This window comes from Electrophorus electricus, chromosome 12 (genome assembly GCF_041902795.1).
Source record: "Electrophorus electricus isolate QZ-2024a chromosome 12, ASM4190279v1, whole genome shotgun sequence".
NCBI classification, from domain to species: domain Eukaryota; kingdom Metazoa; phylum Chordata; class Actinopteri; order Gymnotiformes; family Gymnotidae; genus Electrophorus; species Electrophorus electricus.
Window position 1 is genome coordinate 8,280,551 of NC_137508.1, and position 25,222 is coordinate 8,305,772.

The 25,222-nt window shown below is 40.3% G+C and overlaps 2 protein-coding genes across 11 annotated transcripts; one reads left to right on the plus strand and one right to left on the minus strand.

Moving 5' to 3' along the window:
* Positions 1-177: 177 nt before the first annotated feature.
* Positions 178-10,932, minus strand: pyroxd2 (pyridine nucleotide-disulphide oxidoreductase domain 2). 3 transcript variants are annotated; one of them, XM_027013795.3, is made up of 16 exons: positions 10,643-10,927; positions 10,228-10,247; positions 9,941-10,034; positions 9,108-9,181; positions 8,631-8,786; positions 8,327-8,480; positions 8,185-8,246; positions 7,888-7,985; positions 7,644-7,785; positions 7,410-7,544; positions 3,085-3,157; positions 2,791-2,947; positions 1,820-1,974; positions 1,540-1,646; positions 1,080-1,200; positions 178-837 (listed from the first exon to the last, which is right to left on the minus strand). In XM_027013795.3, exons 1-16 carry the CDS (start codon positions 10,761-10,763, stop codon positions 767-769), a joined length of 1,740 nt encoding a protein of 579 aa, XP_026869596.2. In that variant the 5' UTR covers positions 10,764-10,927; the 3' UTR covers positions 178-766. The 3 variants fall into 3 exon arrangements, 1 of the variants encoding a protein (XP_026869596.2); XR_003410902.3 differs by lacking the exon at positions 178-837 and having other exon boundaries at positions 1,820-1,889; positions 10,643-10,931; XR_014126492.1 differs by lacking the exon at positions 178-837 and having other exon boundaries at positions 1,159-1,200; positions 1,540-1,889; positions 10,643-10,932.
* Positions 10,933-13,548: 2,616 nt separating this feature from the next.
* slc25a28 (solute carrier family 25 member 28) lies at positions 13,549-23,106 on the plus strand. Of its 8 annotated transcripts, XM_027010328.3 has the most exons (6): positions 13,950-14,088; positions 14,193-14,286; positions 14,561-14,653; positions 18,911-19,139; positions 20,710-20,766; positions 21,478-23,106. In XM_027010328.3, the coding sequence occupies exons 4-6, from the start codon at positions 18,917-18,919 to the stop codon at positions 22,014-22,016; spliced, it is 819 nt and encodes a 272-aa protein (XP_026866129.1). In that variant the 5' UTR covers positions 13,950-14,088; positions 14,193-14,286; positions 14,561-14,653; positions 18,911-18,916; the 3' UTR covers positions 22,017-23,106. The 8 variants fall into 8 exon arrangements, with proteins under 8 accessions (XP_026865892.2, XP_026865969.2, XP_026866053.2 ...); XM_027010168.3 differs by lacking the exons at positions 14,193-14,286; positions 14,561-14,653 and adding an exon at positions 13,552-13,858 and having other exon boundaries at positions 13,958-14,088; XM_027010252.3 differs by lacking the exons at positions 14,193-14,286; positions 14,561-14,653 and adding an exon at positions 13,552-13,858 and having other exon boundaries at positions 13,961-14,088.
* The last annotated feature ends 2,116 nt before the right edge of the window (positions 23,107-25,222 follow it).

Below are 25,222 nucleotides of genomic sequence, written 5' to 3' on the forward strand. Positions count from 1 at the left end.
CCGACAACACTTATTATAACAATATTTTTACGGATTGACTGTGCATAATGAAACGACTACTCAATGCACTTTCGCCAAACTATCTTATGGCATAATGTGCATCACATAGAAGGACAGGGGCACACTGGAAGTGCAGGGTATAATTTATCTCGATAATCTGAGATCAATCATTTCCAGTATGTTTGGAGATTTATTTATTTGTATTATTGAATTATTCAATAGCCTATACCATTATAGCAATGAAAAAAAAGCAAGTCTCAAACAATCTAAATGTGGGTATAAGGGTCCATAAATGAACTTATTTAAAAAAAAAATTATTAGGTTTAAAATATTCAGATAACACCAGTTATTTAACTACTCATTTAAATCTGCAAGCAATTCCTTTATTTCTTTTTATCAAAATTAAATGATCATTTAGGTTAAAGGGTTTTTTTCTAATATAATGTAGCATTCTTTTGATAGTATTGATAGTGCTTAATAAATTTGCAGCTAATCCATGTCGTTAAGTGTTATGCATTACTCGCTGTACTATCCTGGAAAGACTGAAAATATTTCTTTCATCTTTAATTTAATTTGAGTGTTTAGGTTACCAGATAGCTAGAGCCCTTTAGGTCCCCATGTAGTTAGAACCATTTATGTCCTCAGAGAGCTAAAACCATTTAGGTCCAGAGGCAGCTAGAACCATTTATATTTTCTCAGAGAGTTAGATGTCCTCTGTTGTGTAGAACCCTATGGTTATCAGACACTGTACTCAACAGCTGCCATTTCATCGTCGCTTAAGGTCAGCCAGGACAGTCATGGCAGCGTTCCAGCCAGCAGAGCCCATAACTCCCCCACCTGAGTGACATAAGTACAGAAAGTACTGGTGAACACACAGGAAAGTCATGCAAACAGCAGTTGTGGCAATTAATCAATAAAATGCATGTTGGTGGTCTTTATTCTAGGAATATATACCTGCTGTGATTTCAATTTGTTATACTGGTGTTCCAGTAAATAAAACATAAATCAGACTAAATGATTGTATCCCTTTAAACTAATGTGTGTCAATGGATAAATGTATTTTTTACTCATTTACAGACCTGGATGACTGCCACTGCCACACATGTATAGCCCTTTGACTGGTGAACAGTAGTTTGCGATGGAGGGCAAAGGTCTTGCTAGGTATAGCTGATCCAATGACATTGTACCATGGAATATATTCTGTAGGTAATAAAATGTAGTGAAAAGTAGGCTCATTATGCACATATTAAACAGTGCCATGGGTAAGAGACAGGTGCTATACAAATTAATCATGTTGCTGTTGTTGTTTTTTCTCTTCAATACAGCATATGTTGGAACCGATTCTCATATAAGGTACATTACTTAAAATAATAAGACCTATGATTAAGACCACTGAATTGTGCAAATGATTTCATTGTTGAAACCAAATGGCATGTCAGGGAAAACCTGCAGATACACATCTCCCACTGATCGTCCTGACATCACTACAAGAACAATACTCATCAAGCCTTTTTACAATGGTAGTAAAAAGATAAATACCCCTCCTGTGAGACCAAATACTCTCTCCAGGTCAGGAGGGACCAGGATATCCTTGCCAACTATTGACTCTTTAAATCCAGGTGCATAAGATTCAGCCGAGTCAAACACTGAAGACAAAAGTCAGAATAAAATGACTAGTTGAATTTGGGAAAGGTAAATGTAAATGTGTATTTACTTATGTAATGATACTAACTTCTGTTTATTGTTTTAACACCTGATAAAATCATTTAAAAAGTTAAATGTAAAAATGTAATTAAATGTGTCAAAAGAATATTTTGACCTGAGTTTGCGAAATTCTCCCTGTCCTCATCTGTCCATGCACGTCCCCCTTCCAGCCAGTAAGGGGTAAACTGTGTGAACAAGGAGACCACGTGACAGCCAGGGGGGGCTAGAGTAGGATCCAGCACAGATGGTATGGTCATTTCTATCATAGGTCTGAGGAAAGAAATGGAATCTTCCATATCATCACTTTATTGAGGTTGATAATTATCTGCATGTGACAATTTGGGACATTATTTATATAATAGGAAATGCCTCCTGAGCCTGAATTCAAATTTTTAGTGGGGTTCCATGCATGTAGCATGAGACCAAACAAAAATACAAACATACATATAGTAAAAGATTTGCAGTCCTTATTTTTGTCAGAAGGCATCTATGATGAGATTACTGTTATACAAGATGGCATCAAGTCAAGGGTCTTAAAAAGTAGGATTCCATGCATGTGGTATGAGACCAAATAAAAACACACACACGTGGAATATTAAAAGAACGTAAGAAGAGAGTTTGTCAAGGTGTAAGCTAAATTAGTACATTTTATATGTGTGGTGATTAGAAATTCTTTTTATGATTGTTGAAAATACTGGAAAGAGATTATGTCACTTTTACACAGAAATAACTGCCCAACTCAACAAATGAGATACCTGTTCTATCAAAAAATGTGAAAAACTATAGAAAACATGATTCCAGCCAATAACTTGTAAAATGGATGACAGAGTTGGTAAAAGAGACTGTAAAAAAAAAAAGTTTTCAACCCACAGCAAAACTGGAATTTCTGGCTTTGGCTCAAGTAGTGCTATTCATTGCTGAGAGAAGTCAGCTACAATATGCAAATGCTTATCTTGAGTGTGCACATAATATGGAAAGCAATGGTCAATTAGATGCGTCATTTTTACTTTCACTGAATGGAAATAATTGAATTGCATTTAATGTGAATTAATCTTGCTAATTTAATAAGCGACTTGATTTGCCAACCTTGAGGATGGATGTCCTTGTTGACCCTCACTATATGCTGTCTCTAGTACATCCAAATTCTCACAATTCAGGTGAATGGAACACTGATGATGTGGACCAGGCTTTCCATCAGCGGTATTAGGAGCAGCCAAGAAGTTTGGTAGTTTGTCCACAGCCACTATAAAATGACAAAAGAAAGGGCAAGAAGTCATGTTATTTATCAATTTGCTACCAAAACTTGGTATTGACAAGATAATTTGAAACTGTTCTTAGATTCTAAGAGAATGCCATAAGAGAAGCCTGGAATGTACATACCATTAATCTTGGTGACAGGGGAGGTATAGTCAATATGATTTATAGCAGTAATAAACTTCTGAGGCAGCGCATCCTACAACAAACAAAAATTACCATATAACCTTAAAGGTATTACATTCAGATATACATTCATTTTGAAAATCTCTACATCTCTTACTACAGTACACTCAACTTCAGAAGTATTTTGCTTTCACATCTGATGAAGGACCTCTGTCTAAAATGTTGTTTCTCTGGAAACTCCGTGTACTTTACTACAATTTTGAATCTCTCAACATCACTTAACACAAATTTACTGCCTCAGTTTTTTAAAGATCCTTTTGTCAGATGTTTATATGGTATCGTGAAGTACAATTATAAGAATTTCATAATTTTATTTTACTTTTTATTGACAAATACAAAATCCAGTTTAAGCAAAGACTTATTTACAGTGTTGACCCTTCTTTTTTAAGACTTCTGCAATTTGCCTTGGCATACTGCATATCAGCTTCTGGGCAAAATCTTCACTGATGGCAACCCATTCTTGCCTAATCAGTATTTGGAGTTAATCATAGTTTCTGTGTTTTTGTTTGTCCATCTTCTTTTTGAGGAGTGACCACAGGTTCTCAATTGGACTGAGATCTGGGGAGTTTCCTAGCCATGGACCCAAATGTTTTGTTCACCGAGCCACTCGGTTATCACTTTACCTTGTGACATGGTGCTCCCTCATGCTGGAAAAAGCATTGTTCATCACCAAATTGCTCCTGGATCATTGGGAGAAGTTTATCTTGGAGAATGTTTTGATACCATTCCTTATTCATGGCAGTGTTCCTATGCAAAATCTTGAGCAAACCCACTACCTTGGATGAGAAGCAACCCCACACATGAATGGCCTCAAGATGCCTCACTGTTGGCATGATACAGGACTCATGGTAATGCTCACCTTTTCTTCTCTGGACAATCATTTGTCCAGATGTCCCAAACAGTCTGAAGGGGGCTTCATCAGAGAAAATAACTTTACCCCAGTCCTCTGCAGTCCAACCCCTATACTTCCTGCACAATGTCAGTCTGTCCTTGATGTTTTTCTTGGTGAGAAGTGGCTCCTTTGCTTCCCTTATTGACACCAAGCCATCCGCCAAAAGCCTTCGCCACACTGCATGTAGATGCGCTCATACCTGTCTTCTGCCGTTCCTGAGCAAGCTCTGCACTGGTGGTGACCCAATCCCATAGCAGCATCATCTTTAGGAGATGGTCCTGGCGCTTGCTTGACTTTCTGGGGCACCCTGAAGCATTCTTTTCTGCAATTGAACCTCTCTCCTTGATGATTCGATAAATGTTTGATTTAGGTGCCATCTTACAAGCAGCAATGTCCTTGCCTGTGAAGCCCTTTTGATATAATGCAATGACGACTGCACGTGTTTCCTTGGAGGTAACCATGGTTAACAAAAGAAAACTTCAAGCACCACCACTCTTTTAAAGCAACCAGCCTGCTCTTCTAATCAGCATGACAGAGTGATATTGTAACGGTGAGCGGTTAGGAGGTAGATGCATGTGATAAATTTGATAAATATAAAAGGCACAGAGTACATACATAAACAAACAGATAAGGGCTTCCAAAAGCATCCAATGAACAGCAAAGACACAGGGAACAAGACAGGGTTTAAATACATTACTGTCATGGTAGGCCAGTCTCCTACCAGGAGGGACACGCCCACTCCAGACAAAGATCGTACCACTAACCTGCCCCGCTCACAATCACCTGCCTTTTTACAGGAGACCCCCGCTCCTCATTACCACTTGTCACTATATATTCCTACAGGTTTGGAGAGACAGCGCTACGCATTAGCAGACAAGACCTCAAGTGCCCGTGGGTTCAACGCTACTTCGAGGATGAAGACTTAACTTAGAGTTGCTTTATGTTGTTAAGATTCTCATGGATAATAAAGAACAAGTCTGTTCTACCTCACCTCTCGCGTCCTCTGTTTCGCCTATGTCAAATTCACCTTAACAAGACTAGAAATGTGGAACAGGTATGGAAAACCAAACGAGGGGCAGACAAAACAACAACCCCCCCCAACCGAACCATGCAAAAAAGAGAACAACCCAAAACCAAACAGAACAGACCAAGAACAGGACTAGAATGAGACACCAACAGGAACAGATGGGGCAGAAACGGGAACCAAACAAGGGAAGCAATGAGGAGCAGGGACCAAAGACACAGAAGCAGGAGACCCAACAGACACAGAAACCAGAGGAACAGAAGAAGAAGCAACAGAACAAGGACTAGGAATGGACATGGATGCGGGAGCAGGAACAGAACTCACAACTGAAACAGACTGAGGATGACAAAAGGGCCGGAAGGGAGGACGACGAGACACAACAAAAGACAAATGACGAGAGATGACGAGTGCAAGGAAAACAAAAACACAAAACAGATCAGGCTAGGGACAAAGGCACTGGAACAGACACATGAACAGGCACAGGGACAGAAACAAAGGGAGACACAGGAACCGGAATAGGCACAGGGACAGTCAACACAACAGGAGCAAAGACAAAACTAGGCAAAGGAGAAGGCAAAAACAACAGGACAGCAGGAGTAGGCAACACAGGAGGCCCACAGGGAACAGGAGACACTGGCCGGGGCGGGATGGGTAGGGAACATGAAGCCTGCAAGTCAGGAGGCAGGTCCGAGGACATTGAGGAGACCAGTGACGAATCCAGGGTGCCCGGAAGCACAGCTGCAGCATTCAGCAACGGGTCTGGAAGGTCCAGAAGTGCAGCTCTGGTGTTCAGTGGCAGGTCGGGGAGGTACAGAGGTGCAGCTGTGGCAGCCAGCAATGGATCTGGGAGATCCTTTGGGATCAGTGGAGGCAGGTCTGACATGTCCAGATGCTTAGCCAAGGGAACAGACCTGGGAACAGGCCAGGCAGTGTCTTCCACGCTGGGAACAGTAACAGGATCAGGCTGGATGGCATCTCTCATGCTGGGAACAGTAAATGGACCAGGACGGGCAGCATCTCTCACACCGGGAACAGGAACTGGATCAGACTGGATGGCTTGCGGGATAGCCATTGGTGCAGATTGGGTGACCCTGGAGGAACACACAGATACAGAACCCTCTTGGAAGCTCTCAGAGCACACACAAGCTACGGGGAGCTCGCATTTGTGCTTGAGTCTAGAAACAGGTTATCTGAGCCTTCACTCGGCCTACTCACGTCTTGCGCTGCAGGCCGCACCACCTTGCAGCAGTGGTCAAGACGGGTAGATTCTTTGCGATTACCTGGGATCTCATCGTCATCAAAATACATGGGATCCTGCTTTTTCCGGGAACAACAAGATGCCCCTGTACACACAGCGCCAGGGGATTTGCTGTCTCTGGTTTGGTGGTGCTAAGATGTAATGAACTCGGACTGTGTAGAAACAGCCTGAGTTTCGTCCCAGCAGAAGAACCACCTCCCACAGTATCACTCTCTCGCTGCATCCTTGTTTGGCCTTTCAATCTGTAACGGTGAGAGGTAAGGAGGCGGATGCATGTGCATAGGAGAGAGGTTTATTAGGGGCAAATCCAGAGTCGTAGTCATCAGTAATCCAGGTCATTGAGACAATACAGAGAGTATGAGGATACATGATAAGAACAATGGCTAGGGTACACAAACAACTAAAACGCAAACAGTGGCTAGGATGAAACACACAGGAGCGTGAACAAACAAAGGCTAGGATTAACAGACAGACTAGGATACACGGAGGCTTCAATAAATATAAAGGCACAGAGTACATACACAAACAAAGATACGAACAGCAAAGACACAGGGAACAATACATGGTTTAAATACATTACCTTAACAGGACTAGAAATGAAAACGAGGGGCGGAGAAAACAACCACAGTTTGGAACCAAAACAAAAACACAAGAAAGGGAAACCATGGAACATGGACAATAGGGGGGACCAACTGTGACAGATATCAGCTGCCTTGTCCTTGTTAACACTTTCTCTTGAGCCATCAAGATCACTGAAATGATTTTAGCAGGCCATTTTGCGGCAGGGCTCAAATGCAGTGACTGGAATGCAGTAATTTTAAGTTAATTTTCATGGCAAGGAATGACTCACAAAACCATTTCACTGCGAGTTATACTATGTATGACTATGTACGTGACAAATAAACCGAACTTGAACTTAACTTTGCAATTAATTGCAATTCATCTGATCACTCTTCAAAATCTAGATTTAATGCAATTTGCCAACATGAAAAACTGAAGCAGCAAACTTTGTGAAAACCAAAATTTGTGCTAGTCTCAAAATATGTGGCTATGACTGTATATACACTGAGATGTAGATAAATGAAAAATACCTGTGGTGTAAGTTCTTTGAAGGTTACATGAGGAGTAGCATTGGACAAGACCACTTTACTGCGAACTTCAGTACCATCTTTCAGGACAACACCTATAGTAGAGCGATCTGGTCCAATCAGAACTTGTCCAACTTCCTAGAAAGCAAATAGTATACTTCGACTGTCAAATCAGCAATTAACACAGCCTAGAGCATGTTTCAAAATGACAAAGATATACGATCTGACAACAGCAACCTGTTCAGTGAAGATATCTGCACCAAGGGAGCGTGCAGAACTTGCAATGGCTTGAGAAACACCACCCATGCCTCCCTCCACATAACCCCAGGCTCCTCTTTCCTGTTCCACCTCTCCCATTACATGGTGCAGGAGGACATACCTATATCGCAAAATATAGAGTTGTTTCACAATCTTGACATTGAAATCAAACTACCTTCAATACAAAGTGAAGCATTTAAGACCAGAGAAGAAATGCTCATACCCACTACCCAGATGACTAGGACTTATATTAGCTCCTATCACAGAGTCAGTGGCTAATGTTGCCCGCAGTGGCTCAGACTCAAACCAGCGATTCAGTACCTGGACCAGGGAAAATATGCAAGTATCTGTAGTTCATTAAGTTAACATTATTGTTGAAGATGTTTTGACAGCCATATACAACTAATGAAGCAATAACACAAAGTGATTTATATCAAATACTGAAAACCAAGCATCTATGTGACCTTATGTTAAACATCATCAATTTTTCTTTAATTGATTAATCTAATACCTAACCCACCTTGATACTCGGAGATGTTATAAGTTCATAAAAGTCTGGTGCATTTTTTCCCAATTTCAACCCTAAAACAAAAGAGATCCTATATCTTATAAAATACTAAACACCATTTAGCTTCACTTAGTCAAATGTATAGGCACAGTACCAAATTTAATCAATGGTTTTAGACTCTTCAGTGCTGTGATTCTCTTCCTCAGTGATCCCTGGGTTATGCCTGGGATGTCAACTGGAGGTGCGTCCAACAGTGGCTGCACAGCACAGGCAAGCTTCTCCAAATGTGTAACATAATCAGGAAAAGCCTTTTGACAAATATATGCCCATAAGGTGAAACATTTATCGTGTTTGTAGTTCTTGCACAGATTATTAGACAAAACAATGGTTGATGTGTCAGTTATATCACATGATTCCAAAAACCACGTGTGATAAATTAATGGTAATTTAATATAAACCTTGGCATCCCTTTCTGAGAATTTTCCTATCTCCTGCTGATTCTTTGCCATATCAGATCCTAGCAAAAGGGAGCGAGGGGGCTTTCTGCCACCCAAATCTTCCCGCATGGGGGTGAAGGCATGGGGGTCTCTTGTGTATACCTTCAGGCCATGTTTCTGCATAGAAGAGAAGAAAATAATCCATCAACACCACTCTCATAACCCTTCCTTCTGCATAAATGACTTGCCATATATATGAATTTAGTCATTATGCAAAGATAGAATTTAGCACCCCTTCTCTCAAATTACCAGTGTTCCACATATTCCCCTTCAAATAAGTTCCAGAATTATAGCTAATCTAAATGTCTGGCTATCAATTTTCATATTTTGTTTCCTTCAAAAACAAATTCTTACGTAGAGAATCTAGCATAAGAATTTATTTGTATCTCAGCATATCTGAAAGGGTACAATCGCACGATTTAACAAGAATTATAGTACCTTGAGCTCAAGATTCTGATAAATGTGAGGACGCAGCAAACTGAGCAGATAGGAAGCCCGGGAAAAACGGAATCCTGTGTGTTGAGGATATAGATAGTACAAATGATTAGTGTTTATAATAATGTAAGAGGCTTTTTAACAAAGTCCACATCTTGCCTTCATGTTTAAATCCTGAAATCTTGACATATTGCTACATGTAAAAGCTATTTATTCATTGTCAATTTTCACAATTAGGGTCTGAATTAAAGAAAGGACTACCACACCTCTTTCATCAAACATACTGGCTACTACCACATATTTTTACGCTACTGGCCTGTCATGCAACATTGTAACATTGTAAAGGACCTTGTCACTTTTGGAGAAAAATTCAAAGCATTTCACTGCCATGTGGCCAATATATAATTTTTTCTGTCTACTAACTGTTGCCGAATCAGATGAGTGAATAAATATATTGCATAAAATACATAAGGAGAAAGGTCATCTTTTGCTGTTAGAAAAGCTACAGTACTTATTTAAATGCTGCTTTGAGGGTCTTGATCTGTGTGTAGTGAGATTTTGGAGGGTGAGCACATGAGTTCTGCATGCATGGTTTTGCCATAAAACATGGTGGATATAGTGTCACAATTTGGGACTGACAGTTGATGAGTTTCATCAAGACGATGGCAATTTCCATAACCTCAGGTTGCATTACATATTTCAGAAGAAAGCTTTTTCAACAAGTTTGTGTTTAGCTGAACAGTTCTACACTACTTCACAATACAGTGTTTTCAGAGTTCCAGAAAATTTAATGAAACATTTGAGGAAAAGGATGGTACAAACAATATGGAACTTGCCTGGAAAAATCTCTTCAGATACAGCAGCTCCACCAAGCACATGCCTGCGTTCTAGAACTGCTGTTTTTAGGCCTCCCTTCTGCAGGTAGGCTGACTGTAAATATACATATACATACATACATACATACATACATACATACATATACACATATACACACACACACACACATTCTATATATATATATATATATATATATATATATATATATATATATATATATATCCAGAGTAGACAAAACTAATATTTTAAAATCAGTATCTTACATTTTATTCCATGATCTACTTACAGCGATAAGTCCATTGTGACCTGAGTAAAAAACAAAGAGTTTTTAAGTCAAGGCTGTTGACTTGGGCTTCTCTTTAAATAGACAGTTCAATTATTTAGCTGTTACAAGTTAACAGAAGACATAGAACATGGCAGTAAATGGGTTCAAAGTATGACAGGACTGTTGTAATGTAAGGGGCCATCAGCCATCAAACCAATACGCTACTAACATGAGTTTTTTGGAGTATGCAGATATTCTGAATGCTACTAATATATTTTGAAGTCGAGATCAAGATTAATTTTTTTTTTAAATCATAGAACTTGCCATCGAGATTACACAAAAACATTGTTTTTGTGTAGTTTTTAAACTAGTAGGCCTATTACATTACAAAGCCAAAGCTCAGAGTTGGGGCCAGTTTAAAAAGTTCACAACCTACCTCCACCAATAATAACTGCGTCATATTCTGATTTAAGGGCGCTGCTGTGTATGGGCCTTAACCATGTCCCAACAATGAAACGCGTTTTCTGAGAGCAGCCTGACCAAACCGTTGCAGCCATAACATTCCCGACGAACAGTTCGAATTCTTAGTTGAGAGCAATAGCTTTTTACTCCGCCTCCAGGAAGAGGTTCTGCCTCCAACATAAAACCTTTAGTAGCTTCGACGATCAAGTATTTTCTACATTTTCTCCACACCTCTGGAACTCTTTTCCCTCTAATGTATCAATGACTTAAAACTACTTAGGAAAAGGTGGACGATATGATCTCATATCTCATATATGAAATATAACTCTTAATATAACTTGAGATGTACACGTTATTTATAGCCTACATGTGCTGTTTTCTGGTATTAAATACAATTCAATTCAAATCGTTTCATATTAATTTGGATACAAGTAGCGGTCGTATTAATGTAATCTAATATAAATTTGTGGTATTCTCTGCCTAGTTTTTGTAGTGCTTTGTGTACATAGTTGAATGCCAGTGTGATTCTGCATGTGCCCACTAAGAGGCAGAGTAATCCAAGGAATAAACCTAAAATGATTTCCTGTCCTAGGAGCTAGGCATCAAAACTGCATCCAAAACACCAACTTTCAGTACATATCCTATATCCTATATGAACACTTTCCAAGAAATGGCGCAGTGAATCATTCATGTTATAAAACCTAGCATGGTTTTTATTTGGAATTCAAACAAGCATATTAACATTAGATATAAATTAAGCCAAGTTCAAGGCTTAAATGAATTTTTAATGAATAACTCCTACTGAGTGCATAATTTAGACTGTAGACAAGTATAGAAACAAATTCATCTTTGGAGAAACAAACCGATAGGCTTGCTTCTGTGATTTTCAAGTCCACTAATAGGACTACTTTCATTACAGTGACACCAGAGACACTTCTATAACAGAATCAACCTCTCTATGGATGAAACCTTGTATTAACCCTAAAACTCAACATTCAGTTACATTTATTATCAGTTTTATCTATGTTCTGTATCAATATTAAACTGATGTAAAGATTTAAATGATAATTACAAATTCAAATATTACTGAATATTTGTGACACGAATTAGTGACTGTTTTGATTCATTTCAAAATGTATTCAAATGAATAACTTATTTTCTACATCAAGCAAATTATAATACAGCTGTAGTGATGTCCAATACATTGCTATGATAAGAGTCCTTGGGAGATGGTCCTCTGTGCTATCGGAGATCATCTTGACTGAAGAGCCTACCTTAAGAGCCTGTAAGTGGTTCTACATCTGACTTTAATGAGTTAAGAGTGAATACATCAAAGTCATACTAATGGTATGACAGTAGCTAACATTTACTAGAATAATATAGCAGCACTTTAAATCAGGGAATTGGTGGTTTCATACATTTTTCTCTTGCCACCAAAAAAGCAAAACAAAACAAAACCCCAAAAACAAACAACATGGTGTGTATTGGGGAAGCAGCTGGGGGGAGGGAGGTTATAAATTTACCTTAGCTTCAGTCTATATCATGTAACCTTTCTAGCTGTGAAACAGAATACAATATCCTTTGTACTTGTTTTGCTTATGCTGTGAAAAACAACTCCAAAATTCTCTATTGATTCAGATGCTCATGGGGAGAGATGAAGTAGACTTCAATTAGCCATATAGGGTTTCCCGACACCTCTATCACTGAACATAGTAAGGGAATTAGGGACAAGGAAGAAGGATTACTCTGGGTGCATTCCAGTTTGGCTTTCCTTAAAGGAAAGCATCTGGACATCACATAATCAACATTAATTTGATCAAGTCTGGGAAATTTTGTTCTGGTAAGCAAAAATTAACACGTCATTCCCTTGCTCTGCAGAAATTCAACACCATAGTCTACCACTCTAGCTGTAACAGTAAGAGAAAAACAAAACTGACATTACCGAAAATGGACCTGCTTGAAACAAGATTACTGTACCTCAATATTGAACAACTCCAATAATGTCCACCTGAAAGAGACAGCTGAGGTTTCATAATTCTAATTACTAAGTTAATAGATATCTGCATCTAAGTAATGATCTTACCAGAAGAACTTGTTAATGGCACTTGGTACTCAATATTTACTCATCAGAGCTCTGATCATAACACAAAGCATCATTGTGTTAGGATCATAAATGAGATGGGGGAAAGATGTTTAAAGATAATATTTGCATTATGATACTTTAAGATACCTTCTATTATTTGTGTGAATGTAATTTAAACTTTGAAAAAAAATGGCATTCATATGTATTCAGAAATCACAGCCTGTAAATGTTTATATATATATATATATATATATATATATATATATATATATATATATATATATATATATATATATATATATATATATATATATATGGCTTTATCTTATTATCTAAGCTTAAATTACATTTTCTAAAGCGAGTTAATATGTACAATAGCCCAGCCCTTGTTATGCAGTTTGCGTTAGCCACCCTGTAGTCCTTCATCCTGGTCAATTTCTACTTCCGCAGGAGGTATTATTTTGGATGATAAGACTACTCTCGACCCATAACTGCCAATAGCACGTAAAAATCCCAGCAACACTGCTGTGTTTGCTCGATAAATACCATCTCAACACCCCAACCGTGTCACTGTATTTTTTATTTATTTATTTGTACGTGTGTGTGTGTGTGTGTGCAAATATAGCCTGAAAATATATTCTTTTTCCTTCAGTCTCCATTTCAACACTCACCATTCGACTGATATTAAACGCAAAGAGCGCGTTGGCATTGCTTGGCTAAGTATATGTCGTGAACTTTGATTGACACAACTTTGCTCCACTCACAAAGTATGGAAAGTTCAATGGGCGTTTGCGTTTCCTCTCGGGGCCTGTATGACCTGCAGTCCTAAGATACGTACTCCGCGATGCGTGGATCACATCTCGTACGTTCGAATTCGGACGGCTAGTAAGGTCCAGAGTGTGAACATCTGGGCGATTGCTAATGAAACATCAACGAATGTTGTTGGATCAACCATAGTAAACGCTTCGTTGACCAGAGGACTGTGTGTCTGGTTGCTAATGGAAGCGGATGGTTTTGTTCGGAGACGGCGAATGACAGCGGAGACACCCGGCGGAGACGCCGCGGTGGCTGGCGCTTCCGCAGGCGCAGAAATACGATGGCTCACCGGTAGGTTCTTGGGTGTTTCCGAGGGTATAGTTGGTACTTTAGTACCCCGGATCGGAGGAGAGTGTGAACTTAACGCCGTACAACTCTATGGGTCCCAAGAAGTCTCGGAGATGTCCGAACCGGACTATGAAGGTCTGCCACGGGGTGCTTCCACTAGCACCTACATGTTAGCCGGCGCTGTTGCGGGTATCATGGAACACTGCCTGATGTTCCCTATTGACTGTGTCAAGGTAAGTAGCTAGCTATAGGTTTTATAAATGTATACAAACTAGCATTGATTGCCTTAATTAGCTAATTACATTTCAGTATTCGGTGGCGATATCTTATCTTGTAGGCCAGAAGCAGCAGGCACAACCAGCAAGTTCTTCATTTAGCCAAGACCTTCCTCCGAGCTAGCTATCTGGCTAACAACCTAACTTCACCTCAGGGTAAACAGCTAGCTTGTGGTAGCTACTAGAAATGTTAGCGCTTTCCACTGTTTTTGAGTTCGTATCCTAGCTAGCAATCCTAGCTAGCGTTACACGCTAATTAATGCTTTTCTCACAGACCACCATTTTTGCCCATGGCTTGGAAAAAAGTTTAGTTGACCTAGTAAGTTAACTATCAGAATGTAAACCTACCCGTAAGTCCGATCTAGCTATAACATGACTAATTTGCACAGTACAGACTTCCTTGTAACTTGTGTTAATCATATTTGTTCAGTGCTGCGTTGGAGAGATGAGGAAGTTAGACAGCTAGCTCATTCTGTTTGGCATTCGTGGTGCTGGCCTGGCCGGTTAGATTCTCTCATTGAAGGTAGGAACGTTTGCTAGTTAGCTAGCTTGCTAACTGGTTTACAAAGAATCTATTTTGTTATATGTAGTCTTTTTTGGTTTAAGATTTAGTTCGCATTTTATTGGAAAGTCACCCTATAGTTTGGTTTCTACTTTGACTGAGCTCCACGCCATTTCCCAAATATTCACATGCAAGGTCATACGTGTGAGCCTCTCTCCGACACAGGCGTGCTCGTTCATCACGTGGTCTTGTTCATAACTCCGCGGTCCGGAGCAGGATTTCAAACCCCTAGTTGGCTCACAGCGGTGGATAGACTGATTTTTTTTCAGAAGCAGACTTTTGTTTAGACAGACGCAGAATCGGAAGATTCTGTGATACAAACATTGATCTGAAACGACAAAAAAATATGCTTATACTATGCAAAATTATAGATAAAGTTTAGGTTGTGTGGGTTTTTTTTCTGCTTTGTGAGATTATAATGACCTAGTTGGTGTCTGGGGCCATTTACACCTGGTTGTTTCATGAGACACACACACACACATACATATACGTATATATATATATATATGTGTGTGTGTGTGTGTGTGTGTGTGTGTGTGTGTGTGTGTGTGTGTGTGTGTCTCATGAAACGACCAGGTGTAAATGGCCCCAGACACCAACTTGGTAATTATAATGTAACAAAACAGAAAAAAAAAACACTTAACCTAAACACAACCTAAAATCTTATCGGGAGATTATATCTCGCGATAAGATTTTAAGCACGTGCATTTACCAAATGTTAGTCAAATGCTTTAGTCACACTGAAATAAGATTACTAGTAATACTATGCAGTGCGTGATATTCAAATCAACTCATGTTTTCCTGCTATACAAAAGATGGAGGTCGCCTTTAAAATCGAAATTTTACATGTCGGCCTGTATTTTTTTTAAACTTGGAGGAACAGTCAAATTTAAGAGAAAACGATTGTACTAATTAGTACAATAGTAACCCTGGTCGCAGCTGTAGAAAATGCGCTCCGGTACACAACAATTTGGGAGCGAGTTCTGCAGCACGTGCGATGTGACGTACGGTATCGTGTTTAGGTTGTTGAAAGTACATTGGAGAGACGGATGCATTTATACTACCTTAATATCTGGTTAAAATGCATGTTGGAGTACCCCCTGAATCTGTTCTAAATGCGTCTTTAAAATCTGTATTTTTGTGTGAACAATCTTCTAAATGCCGTAAATGTAACGATCAGGTGTAAATTACTTCTAGGTGCATTGCTCAATAAGAATAAATCTCCTATTGGTGATTGTAAGACATTATTTATATTCACATTAAAAATGAACGAACTTGTAAGTTGTATTGTTCTTTAAGTAGTGTTAAGAATTGGTATTAGCTTTTCTGTTGACAGTAGGTAGCTGAATTTAGCTTGTTAATAGGGGACACTATACTACAAGCACACTGTGAGTAGCAGTTCAGCTGGTCTTGTCGAGACTTAGAGCTAATTGAAGTCAGAATAGTTTTTAACTTATGTCATTCACAGCTGTGTCTCTCACCTTTTGAAAAAGGTAAAACTTTCTGAAAAGTATTTCTTATTCACTAGGCCATGACACAAACATCACTTTTTGTCTAAACTAGTGAACTACTAGTAAATAACTAGAACTACTAGTAAATAATAGTTGGAAACCCCTCAACCCAACAGAATTCATAAAATGTAAATGATGAGCAGATTTTCCTGGTGAAAGTCACAAATAATTAAAATATGTTGTATTTTTATGTGTTTGTACATACTCATTCTCAAAGCTAGAAATAATATTAATACCCCTTTCTGCATGATCAACCCTAAATATGAAAGCTGAATTAAATAATAGTTTCTCTGATCAATGCTAGAATGATTTATCAATGCTGAGTGTTCTGTTAGTATCCAGATATGAGGCATTGCCATGGTCTAACAAATGGATGTGCGATTGGCTCTCCTGGTTGATGGGGCATAGGGATGCAGGACCCCCGTGAAAGTGGAAAAAACTGTGAATACCTCTAGAACCCCCCCACACACACACACACACACTTTAACTCGTAATACTGGTGACTGTATTTAACACAAAAAAGGAAAGTGTCCCCAAAAAGTGACTGTCATAAGTCAAGGGGTACTTTTTGACTGCATTTCTATTTTCAGTGTTTCATTAACTCAATGTATTTGATCAAATCATAAACACCTATAGCATTATAAAATATGCCATGCAAAGACGTTTCGTAATCTGACATAAGGTACTATGGAATATTGCAACATTTTATTTTATTTTTTTAAAAATTCTCAGTAGAATGTTACTCCTTTTCATTGTCATTACATTCTTATTTGAAACTGGGATTGGTAATTCCAGCATGTAAAGATACACTCTTGTGCATCACTGTCAACTCTGATGATGTGACGAACACCTTCGCTTAGTATTTTTTTCTTGGAAGATGATTACTCTGCTTAGCAAACCTTGGTTCACCAGCAGTGGCTGGAACAAGTGGGCCATAAAGAGTGGTAGTCTAATATATGGGGGGGAAAAGGTTTTGTTTGCAGTCCAATCAAAGTTTGCTCTTCAGGCTCTGTGTTTTCCAGGCAAACACTGAGATGCTGATTTCCTTGCACATTGATTTCCAATAACATTGTCCTACTGTAAATTGTAGGTACTGCTCTTTTAATATGGAAAGTAAAACTAAAACGGATGTTGAAGTATGAAAAGATGCTAAGCAGTCTCACTGTGTAAGTCACAACTAGTTTGTGTGGTATACCAGACTGCAAGTCACTTCAGGAAGTCTGTTTTCCCTGTTTTCCTGTCTGTCTTGTGCTCTTTCTTCAGCAATATTTTTATGTTTTAATATTTCTAATGTGTGAAGAAGTATTTACATCTTAATATGAGAATAACATCCAGTAGATTGTCGTAAACCTTTCCTCTTCCTGTTTGGCCTTCAAGTTCCTCATTCGCCTGGTTTGTGGAACTTGTGAACAGAGAGGAGCACAATCTTTTGGATCATGTCTAAAGCCTTGGGCAATAATGGGTGCGGTTGTTCATATATGCACTGCATTCCATATTGCATTATACTGTACAACTCTTTGTTTGACACCAAGTGCATCTGGCAGGATCTACATTATCAGCTTTAGCGCCTTTCCTGCACTGAGAACTGGAAAGGCATATTGTGGCTCAGGACCACAGTGAAATATTCTGCATTTACAGACATGTAATGCTCCTAATATGCTTAATATTATTATAATACTGTATGTGGAATGTGTCAAAACATATTACATAACATGTACAGCACCTCTGAAATCAGCCCTGAGCTGGTATTTGCATGCAACAAAATTGACACCATTTGTTAGCTCCTGGTTAAGCAAAACCAAGAAAAATGCTTGCTCTAGACTTCGTTTGTGTGCTGCTGGGGTGTACAGAAGACAGAAATTGCTCTTTTAGAAAAAGAGGAAGATGCTTGTTGGATGACTTCCCTAACCAAACTATTTCATACTTTATTGGGACTGGACTACACAATTCAAGATCAAGCCCATTCTTTGGCCATGTGTGTATCCTCACATTCTTTTAAACAGCTCTGTGATGTCAAGTCCAGGGGGAAGACATACAGGCACAGATTTTGACCCTGCTATAGTGTCCAGTTGTCCCTTAGCTTTGATTACTTCATAGGTATTAGGTGTTAGCCTAGGTTTCTGTTTTCCCATTACATTTGAATGTATTTTGTTTTTCCTATATTGGATAAAACAATATAGTTGAAACTATATTTCAGTTGTATCTTCTGTGGATTTCCACAGTTCTGTACCTATACTTGCATGTACTTGCAGCCAGTAGAAAAGCTTGGATCTTTTTTTTTTTTTTTTTTGACACCAGCCTAAACCCATTGTGTAGTGCTCATAATACATAGTCACTATTTTTATTTTGCAGTAGATTCCTTAGTGACTTAGGCCCTCAATGGCCCTTTGCTTTTATATAATGCCTATAAGGTACATTTTTTTTTTAATTTAATTTTTTTTTATATATATATTTTTTTAAGTTTGTGAATCTCTTAATCCAAGTCATTTTTAGATATTTAATTAATTTCAAGGGATTGTTCATAAAATATAGTGTATTAAAAGGCCATTTCATCTTGACAGGTTGTCTTATTACATAATCACAGTTGCCTCACAACATAGCTTTATTTAGCACTGCTAAAGTGCAACTGTCTACTTTTGCATAATGCTGTTTTTCAATGTTTGTTTTAGCCTTTATTTTTTTTGATCAGTGTCTCGTTCTCTTACAGACCCGCATGCAGAGCTTACAACCTGATCCAGCTGCACGCTACCGTAATGTGATGGAAGCTCTGTGGCGCATCATGAAAACTGAGGGAATCTGGAGGCCAATCAGAGGCCTTAATGCCACAGCTGTGGGGGCTGGGCCAGCCCATGCGCTTTACTTTGCCTGCTATGAGAAGCTAAAAAAGAGCCTTAGTGATGTCATCCACCCAGGAGCCAACAGTCATTTGGCAAATGGTATACCTCGTTCTCTCCCACACATCTTGGGCAAAAAAAAGTTGCTGCCAAAGAGTCCTAGCTTTGTGGTATAAGTTATCTACACATTAACATGCACATACATATGCAGTTTTGGAACATTGAGCCTACAGAAATGGGGAAGCAGGCTTGTGACTGCTCTTAATTCCAGAGCAGCCAGTATCGGGCAGCTGAATATGAACTGCTGGTCAGGCTGAAGTCCAGCTCTGTGAGTAACAGCAAGGCTGGCAGCTCAGCTGACCTCTCCAGTCTGCTTGAACAGAAATAGCATTCTGCTAATGGAGTCAGGGCCTGGACAATCAGATGCGGTTAGAGAGAACATTGTAATTGAATCTTCGTGCTTTTAAAATTGTTTAATTTGTTGTAAACAAATTAAACCTGTTTGATGAATATTTTTAATTCTTTGTTCATAGAATACACTCTTGGCTCTGAAAAGGAACCCTTTCCCCAGAGTGTCACGATGTGTAGTGTGATGCTGCCTACAGTCTCCTGATGACATATGGGTGCACCCATCCCAGTTACACATTTTACTCATTATGTCTTAACCTGAAATATTAGCTATAGCGTTATAATAGGTTTCTGTAATGTTATATATTATGTACTGATATGTTGGCATGAAATTTTGGAAGACCTCAAATTCCATGATTTTGTTAACCACATATTTTTGGTCATTAATTTGTAATTAACTTTGCTTTTCTGCTATTGTTCTTTAAGTGTGCCTGCTTTAACTCTGCTTTCACTTAGAGGCTCTGCGTTGTGTCCAGCATGAGGCCATCTAATATTTTGGAGCACTTTCTGCATAATCTGGTTAATTTGATGAAAATTATGCTTGATGTTGCTTTGCTTTGGTCTGTCTGTCTGTCTGTCTGTCTGTCTGTCTCTCTCTCTCTCTCTCTCTCTCGTTGCCTAGGTGAGGTGGTGAGTTGGTAAGAGGCCCCTGGAGTGTTCGTCAGCATAAGTTTTTCTGCTGTGCTCAAGGGGAATGCGTTTGACCATTTCAAAAGGAGCCACTGTGCTTTGTATGGATAGACATCAGTTATTTAGAGCTCCCAGCTCCTTTCCCTATTGCTGAAGTCATAGATTTATACTCACTGAATTCAAGGCCGCTTAAATACTTTCTTCACTATTATCATCTTTAAGTTCTTGATTTGGTCCAGTTATCTTACTTCTAAAACAGATGGGTGACTTGCCATCCACATTGCTCAGAATAAAGCTTGTAATAGCCTGGCTTCATTTGCTGCAGAGAATAAAGCCACTCTGGAAAATCCCTCTGGTGGTCAGCTAGTGACTGTAAATGGGAGTGAAAGAGGACAAAAGGCCCTTTCTCTCTTCCATTCCCTTTCCTATTCCACATGACTCACTTGGCACATCTTTAATCTCTCCCAGATGACATGGAGCTCTTGGTGGGTGCCTTTACCTATCTGGCAAGATGCTCTTACTGGCATGGTTACTGCCATGCTCTTGGTCCATATCCATCAGTTTGCATAACACCTGTCCATTCGGTCTTCCATCCCCCTCCTTGGTTCTCATTGTGGATGGTTAATTTTTGCAGGAGCTGCAGGATGTGTGGCCACACTGCTTCATGATGCTGCCATGAACCCGGCTGAAGGTATGCAGGACTTTACAGGCATCCAAAATTAGCATCTGACCATCATACCCATGTGTAGCTGTGTACATTTAGAACACCAGCTTATAGCAATATTAAATGAGATTCAAGGTCAAAGCCTTAGAAATATTACACTCTACACCAAATCAGTAGGTGGCAGCAGAGAGTCCAACGGACAATGTTGAGTGAAGGCTCAGCTAAGAAAAGGCAGTCCTGTGGTAAAAGGTCGGCTCTGCTGTAATAACAGCTGCACTCAGTAGAAAGTTATTCTTGTTTAGAAAGCCACTAAGTGTCCTGGAGTTGGCTGCAGTGTTCATGTCTTGGCGTTGCTGGGTCTGGGCTTACATATCCAGGTGGCAGTTTGAGGGCTGTTCAAGACATCTGCTCTGCTGCCTTGGATCATGTGTACAGTTTTAGCACTCCTATTCCCCACAGACAGCTTTGACTTTGTGCTGAAAAGGAGACTTATTTGATCTTGCCATGTCCGGATAAAACAGGCCACACTGACTGTAATGAGTCTGAAAACTTCTCCTTTGATGGGCTTACTGTATTTCAGCTACAACTTTTGTTTTGACTGGTGTGGGTTTATTTTTTTCACTTGCTTAATGGTCTGGCCTACTCTTCCCTCTTTTGTCCTCTGCTCTGGCTGTGGCTCACCCCCACCCTTCTCTGACCATCAACACCCCTCACATCTGTGCCTCCGGCTCCCCTCAGTGGTGAAGCAGAGAATGCAGATGTATAACTCACCCTACCGCGGCGTGTTGGACTGTGTACGCTGTGTGTGGCAGCGGGAAGGGCTGGGGGCATTCTACCGCAGCTACACCACGCAGCTCACCATGAACGTGCCCTTCCAGGCCCTGCACTTCATCACCTACGAGTACCTGCAGGAGCTGCTCAACCCCCAGAGACACTACAATCCTGCATCTCACATGGTGTCGGGTGCCCTGGCCGGGGCCATCGCTGCCGCTGCCACCACACCGCTGGATGTTTGCAAGACATTGCTGAACACCCAGGAGTCTCTGGCCCTGCATCCACTAAGCCAGAGTGGAGGACACATCTCAGGCCTGGCCCATGCCTTCAGGACGGTGTATAGGCTGGGCGGCCTGCCCGCATACTTCAAAGGTGTGCAGGCTCGTGTCATCTACCAGGTGCCCTCCACCGCCATCAGCTGGTCAGTCTACGAGTTCTTTAAGTACGTCATCACCAAGCACCAGCTCGAGCGGTGGAGGAGCCAGCGGGATGCGGAGAAGTAAGACGGGCAGCTCGCTCTCTGCAGCTCTCCTGGCCTCGAGCCTCTCTCCCTGCCCCGCACCACCCTGCACCTGTACCATCAACCATGCATCTATGCTGCAGAGGGAATGACTAGCTGGACAAAAAAATATTTATACACATATGGAATCCATTCACTCATTTCTGTTTACCTCCTCTAAGAGCAGTTAAATAAGACCTAGGGGTCCATGTATGACTTGGTGCAAAGACACAAGTGGTACATGATGCTGCAGTTCATAGTAGTGTCAAGAAAGCGTATCTCTAGCAACCCAATTGTCATTAGTTTCGGTCCCACCAGGGGGCATCAGATGCCTCTACTAAGATAAATGAAGGGAAAGAGGATAATTTAGAAGGTGGTGTTTATACTTCCTCTGTGTACTATAGAAGCTGGGGAAAGCAGTCTTCAATTTTAAAATGCAGCCATAAACCATACATGGAAAACATGTAGATTCTGTGAAATAAAATGTATTCATTTATTGCTGAATATATTTTTAAGAATTCACAATAGCTCAAATTTCTAACCATAATTTATGAGAATTTATTAATCAAAATAATTTATTACAAAATTTGGCTCAGTAGTGATCATGGATTTAAAAAGGAAGTACATCCCATAACAAATCTATTTAGTTGAGACATTTCTTTACCAAAGTTAAATCACTGTTTTCATCCAAAGTGTATTTCAGCAGACTCCCAGGAACTACAAATAGTCACCATCAGTATTCTAGAGGGCATAAATGAGGATAAGTGCAGTTGAATCCCCTTTTCTTTCTCGTATTTACTTCCCTGCGTTATCTATGGGTATGCCACACTAAAAACTGGCAGTCCGAGCATCATTCCGATCTCTTCTTACTTGCAGTATTGACACTGGTGACCATTTAAAAGACATGACTGCAGTTGCTGTAATATACAGTAGTCTGAATGGCTGTGGGTATGGCCCCTCTGTTGCTTGTCTTGACTACTATTCACTGTTGGATCTTTTATGGCCACAGTGCTGTTTGCATCTGTCTCTTGTACCCTCATTTTTCAGCTTTCAATAAAGCAGCAGTGCAGTGACTCCTGCCTGCTTAAACTGCAGTGAGCTTTACTTCTTTTGTCCTAAAATGTAGTTGCGTGATTGAGGTAATATTTAAAGTCTGTATATAGGAATAAGGCTTTGCTCAGATTTGTGCCTCACTTCCTTGCAACGGCAGGCTCTCGAGTGTCGGCTGCTTTAACTTCCCTTTCTGTCTCTGCATTTTGTGTTTCTCTCACATTCTTGGTATGTGCAGCTCAGCTGCAGCAGTAGGTGCCCAGAGCCCTGAGAGTTGAAAGGTAGCTCTGTTGGTGGTAAGTCCCATGTTTGGTCTAAATCACAGGTGTGTGCGTGGCCTTTGACCGTATGTGTTCTCACTTGGGGCGAGGGTGTGTGCAGTGTGGAGCTGTCGCTTTACCTGCCGTCTCGGCCTACAGAAGGCAGGGGTTAAGGCTGAGAGAGGCAGGAGACGACGGATGGGGAATGGTTGCTACACTTCCCCAGAGCCTGAGGCTCAGCCCAGCTGAACGTGAACTTGACAGTCTGCATCTGAGGACTGCTCAGGTGGGAACAGTGGTGTGCTCACAGATGAGGCCATGAATTTCTTACCCTGGGCCAAGAGTGTAGTAGGTGTGCGACCTTGTCATGTTCAAAGGCAGGAAATGGAAGTACACAATTAGGATGTGGTAACAGTATTACAGTGGGCAATGTATGTCACACTCCATGGAAATCTAGTTTTGGGCCAGTAACCATTTGCCTGCAGAATTTCCTTTGGCTTTTCACTCGTGTTATCAAGCCGTATCCTGGGTCTGAGGAACAAATCCTCGTCTGAGTAGACGAACGACAAGTTGTTGGTTACACTCATTTCCAAACACTTAAGTGATTTGAATACTATTTTAAAATTTAAATCAGGACAAGACTTTACCCTTCAGATACCTTAATGCTACATTAGACACACAAGTCCAACACAAGCCCTGCAATGTGGTTTTTTTTGTCACCTGAGGTTCCTCTAAACATGCTGTTGCCCTAGGCAAGAGTAGCGACTGCCACTGGGAAAATGTTATTTTGTTTTCATTCACTTTTGTCTTCTTTTGTTGTGAGCTAACACTGCATAACACTTGTCCAACTGCTCTAAATCCTCTCCATATAATGTTAAGTGATTATGGTGGCCACTGTTTCCCATAAGTAGTATAAACACAGAGGAGACTGTGGTCATCTAGGATTAAATGCCTACCGTCCTTTGCAGTTCTTTTCAGAACTCCTTTTCAGACACGAGATGATATTTTGCCACCCATCCTACACATGCACACACTCATGTCAGCCAGACACCTGTTCAAACAGGGAGTGTTAATGAGCAGTCTTTGTGTGTCTGAGTGTATGACGGTGTGTTTCGCCCTGCCCCGGCATTCGTTTATATCCGTCCTCCCATCCGTGGCAGCGTGGCTAGCGCGAGCTTGCCCACAATGCACGCTGATGAGCTTCCTCTCTAGAGGCTTCACAGGATTATGTGGAGGTTTGTTGTTCCTAAGCTACGTAGTGTCTAGGCTTTCGTAGTTCTTTATGACAGGTGGTGTTTTTTTGGTTTGTTTTTTTTCTCTAGAGCTTGTTGCTCCTGAAGTTTCATCAGCTGAGTCATAGAGATTTGGTGAAGTTCCATAAGAAGTGAGAGAGTAAGTTTGTGTGTCTGTGTTGTCTCAGTCCCAGGGTTGCTGACAACTTGCTGTTTTGCTTTTTCTTTTAAATTGAACTCATTGTTAAAATGATGGCCTATTTATTTGGTTCTCTACCAGTGTCTCTCCAAATATAAATATAGTTAATTTGTTATGAGTGTACATGATATTTGACATTTTGAGGTTGAATGTAAGAGGTTTTTCAACTCAGAATACCCACTCTGCCAGTGAGGTACTTCCCTACTGTACCCAACAACTGTCATGCCATACAGAACTGACAGCTGCTTGCATTAGCCCCCTTTCCAAAACAGATCTTTCCACATCATTCAAAAATACTCTAGCAGCAGAGCTCTGCCCAGTGTGTGAATGTGCTCTGCTCGGTAGAGGAGTTGTGCTCACTGCTCTTGTGCTCTGCCGTTACGGCTTCTGTTTGTTCCTGTGCTGACCTCCAAGCCTCTAATGCCTCCAACTGTGACATGGAGACCACTTGACTGTGACCTTTGAGGCG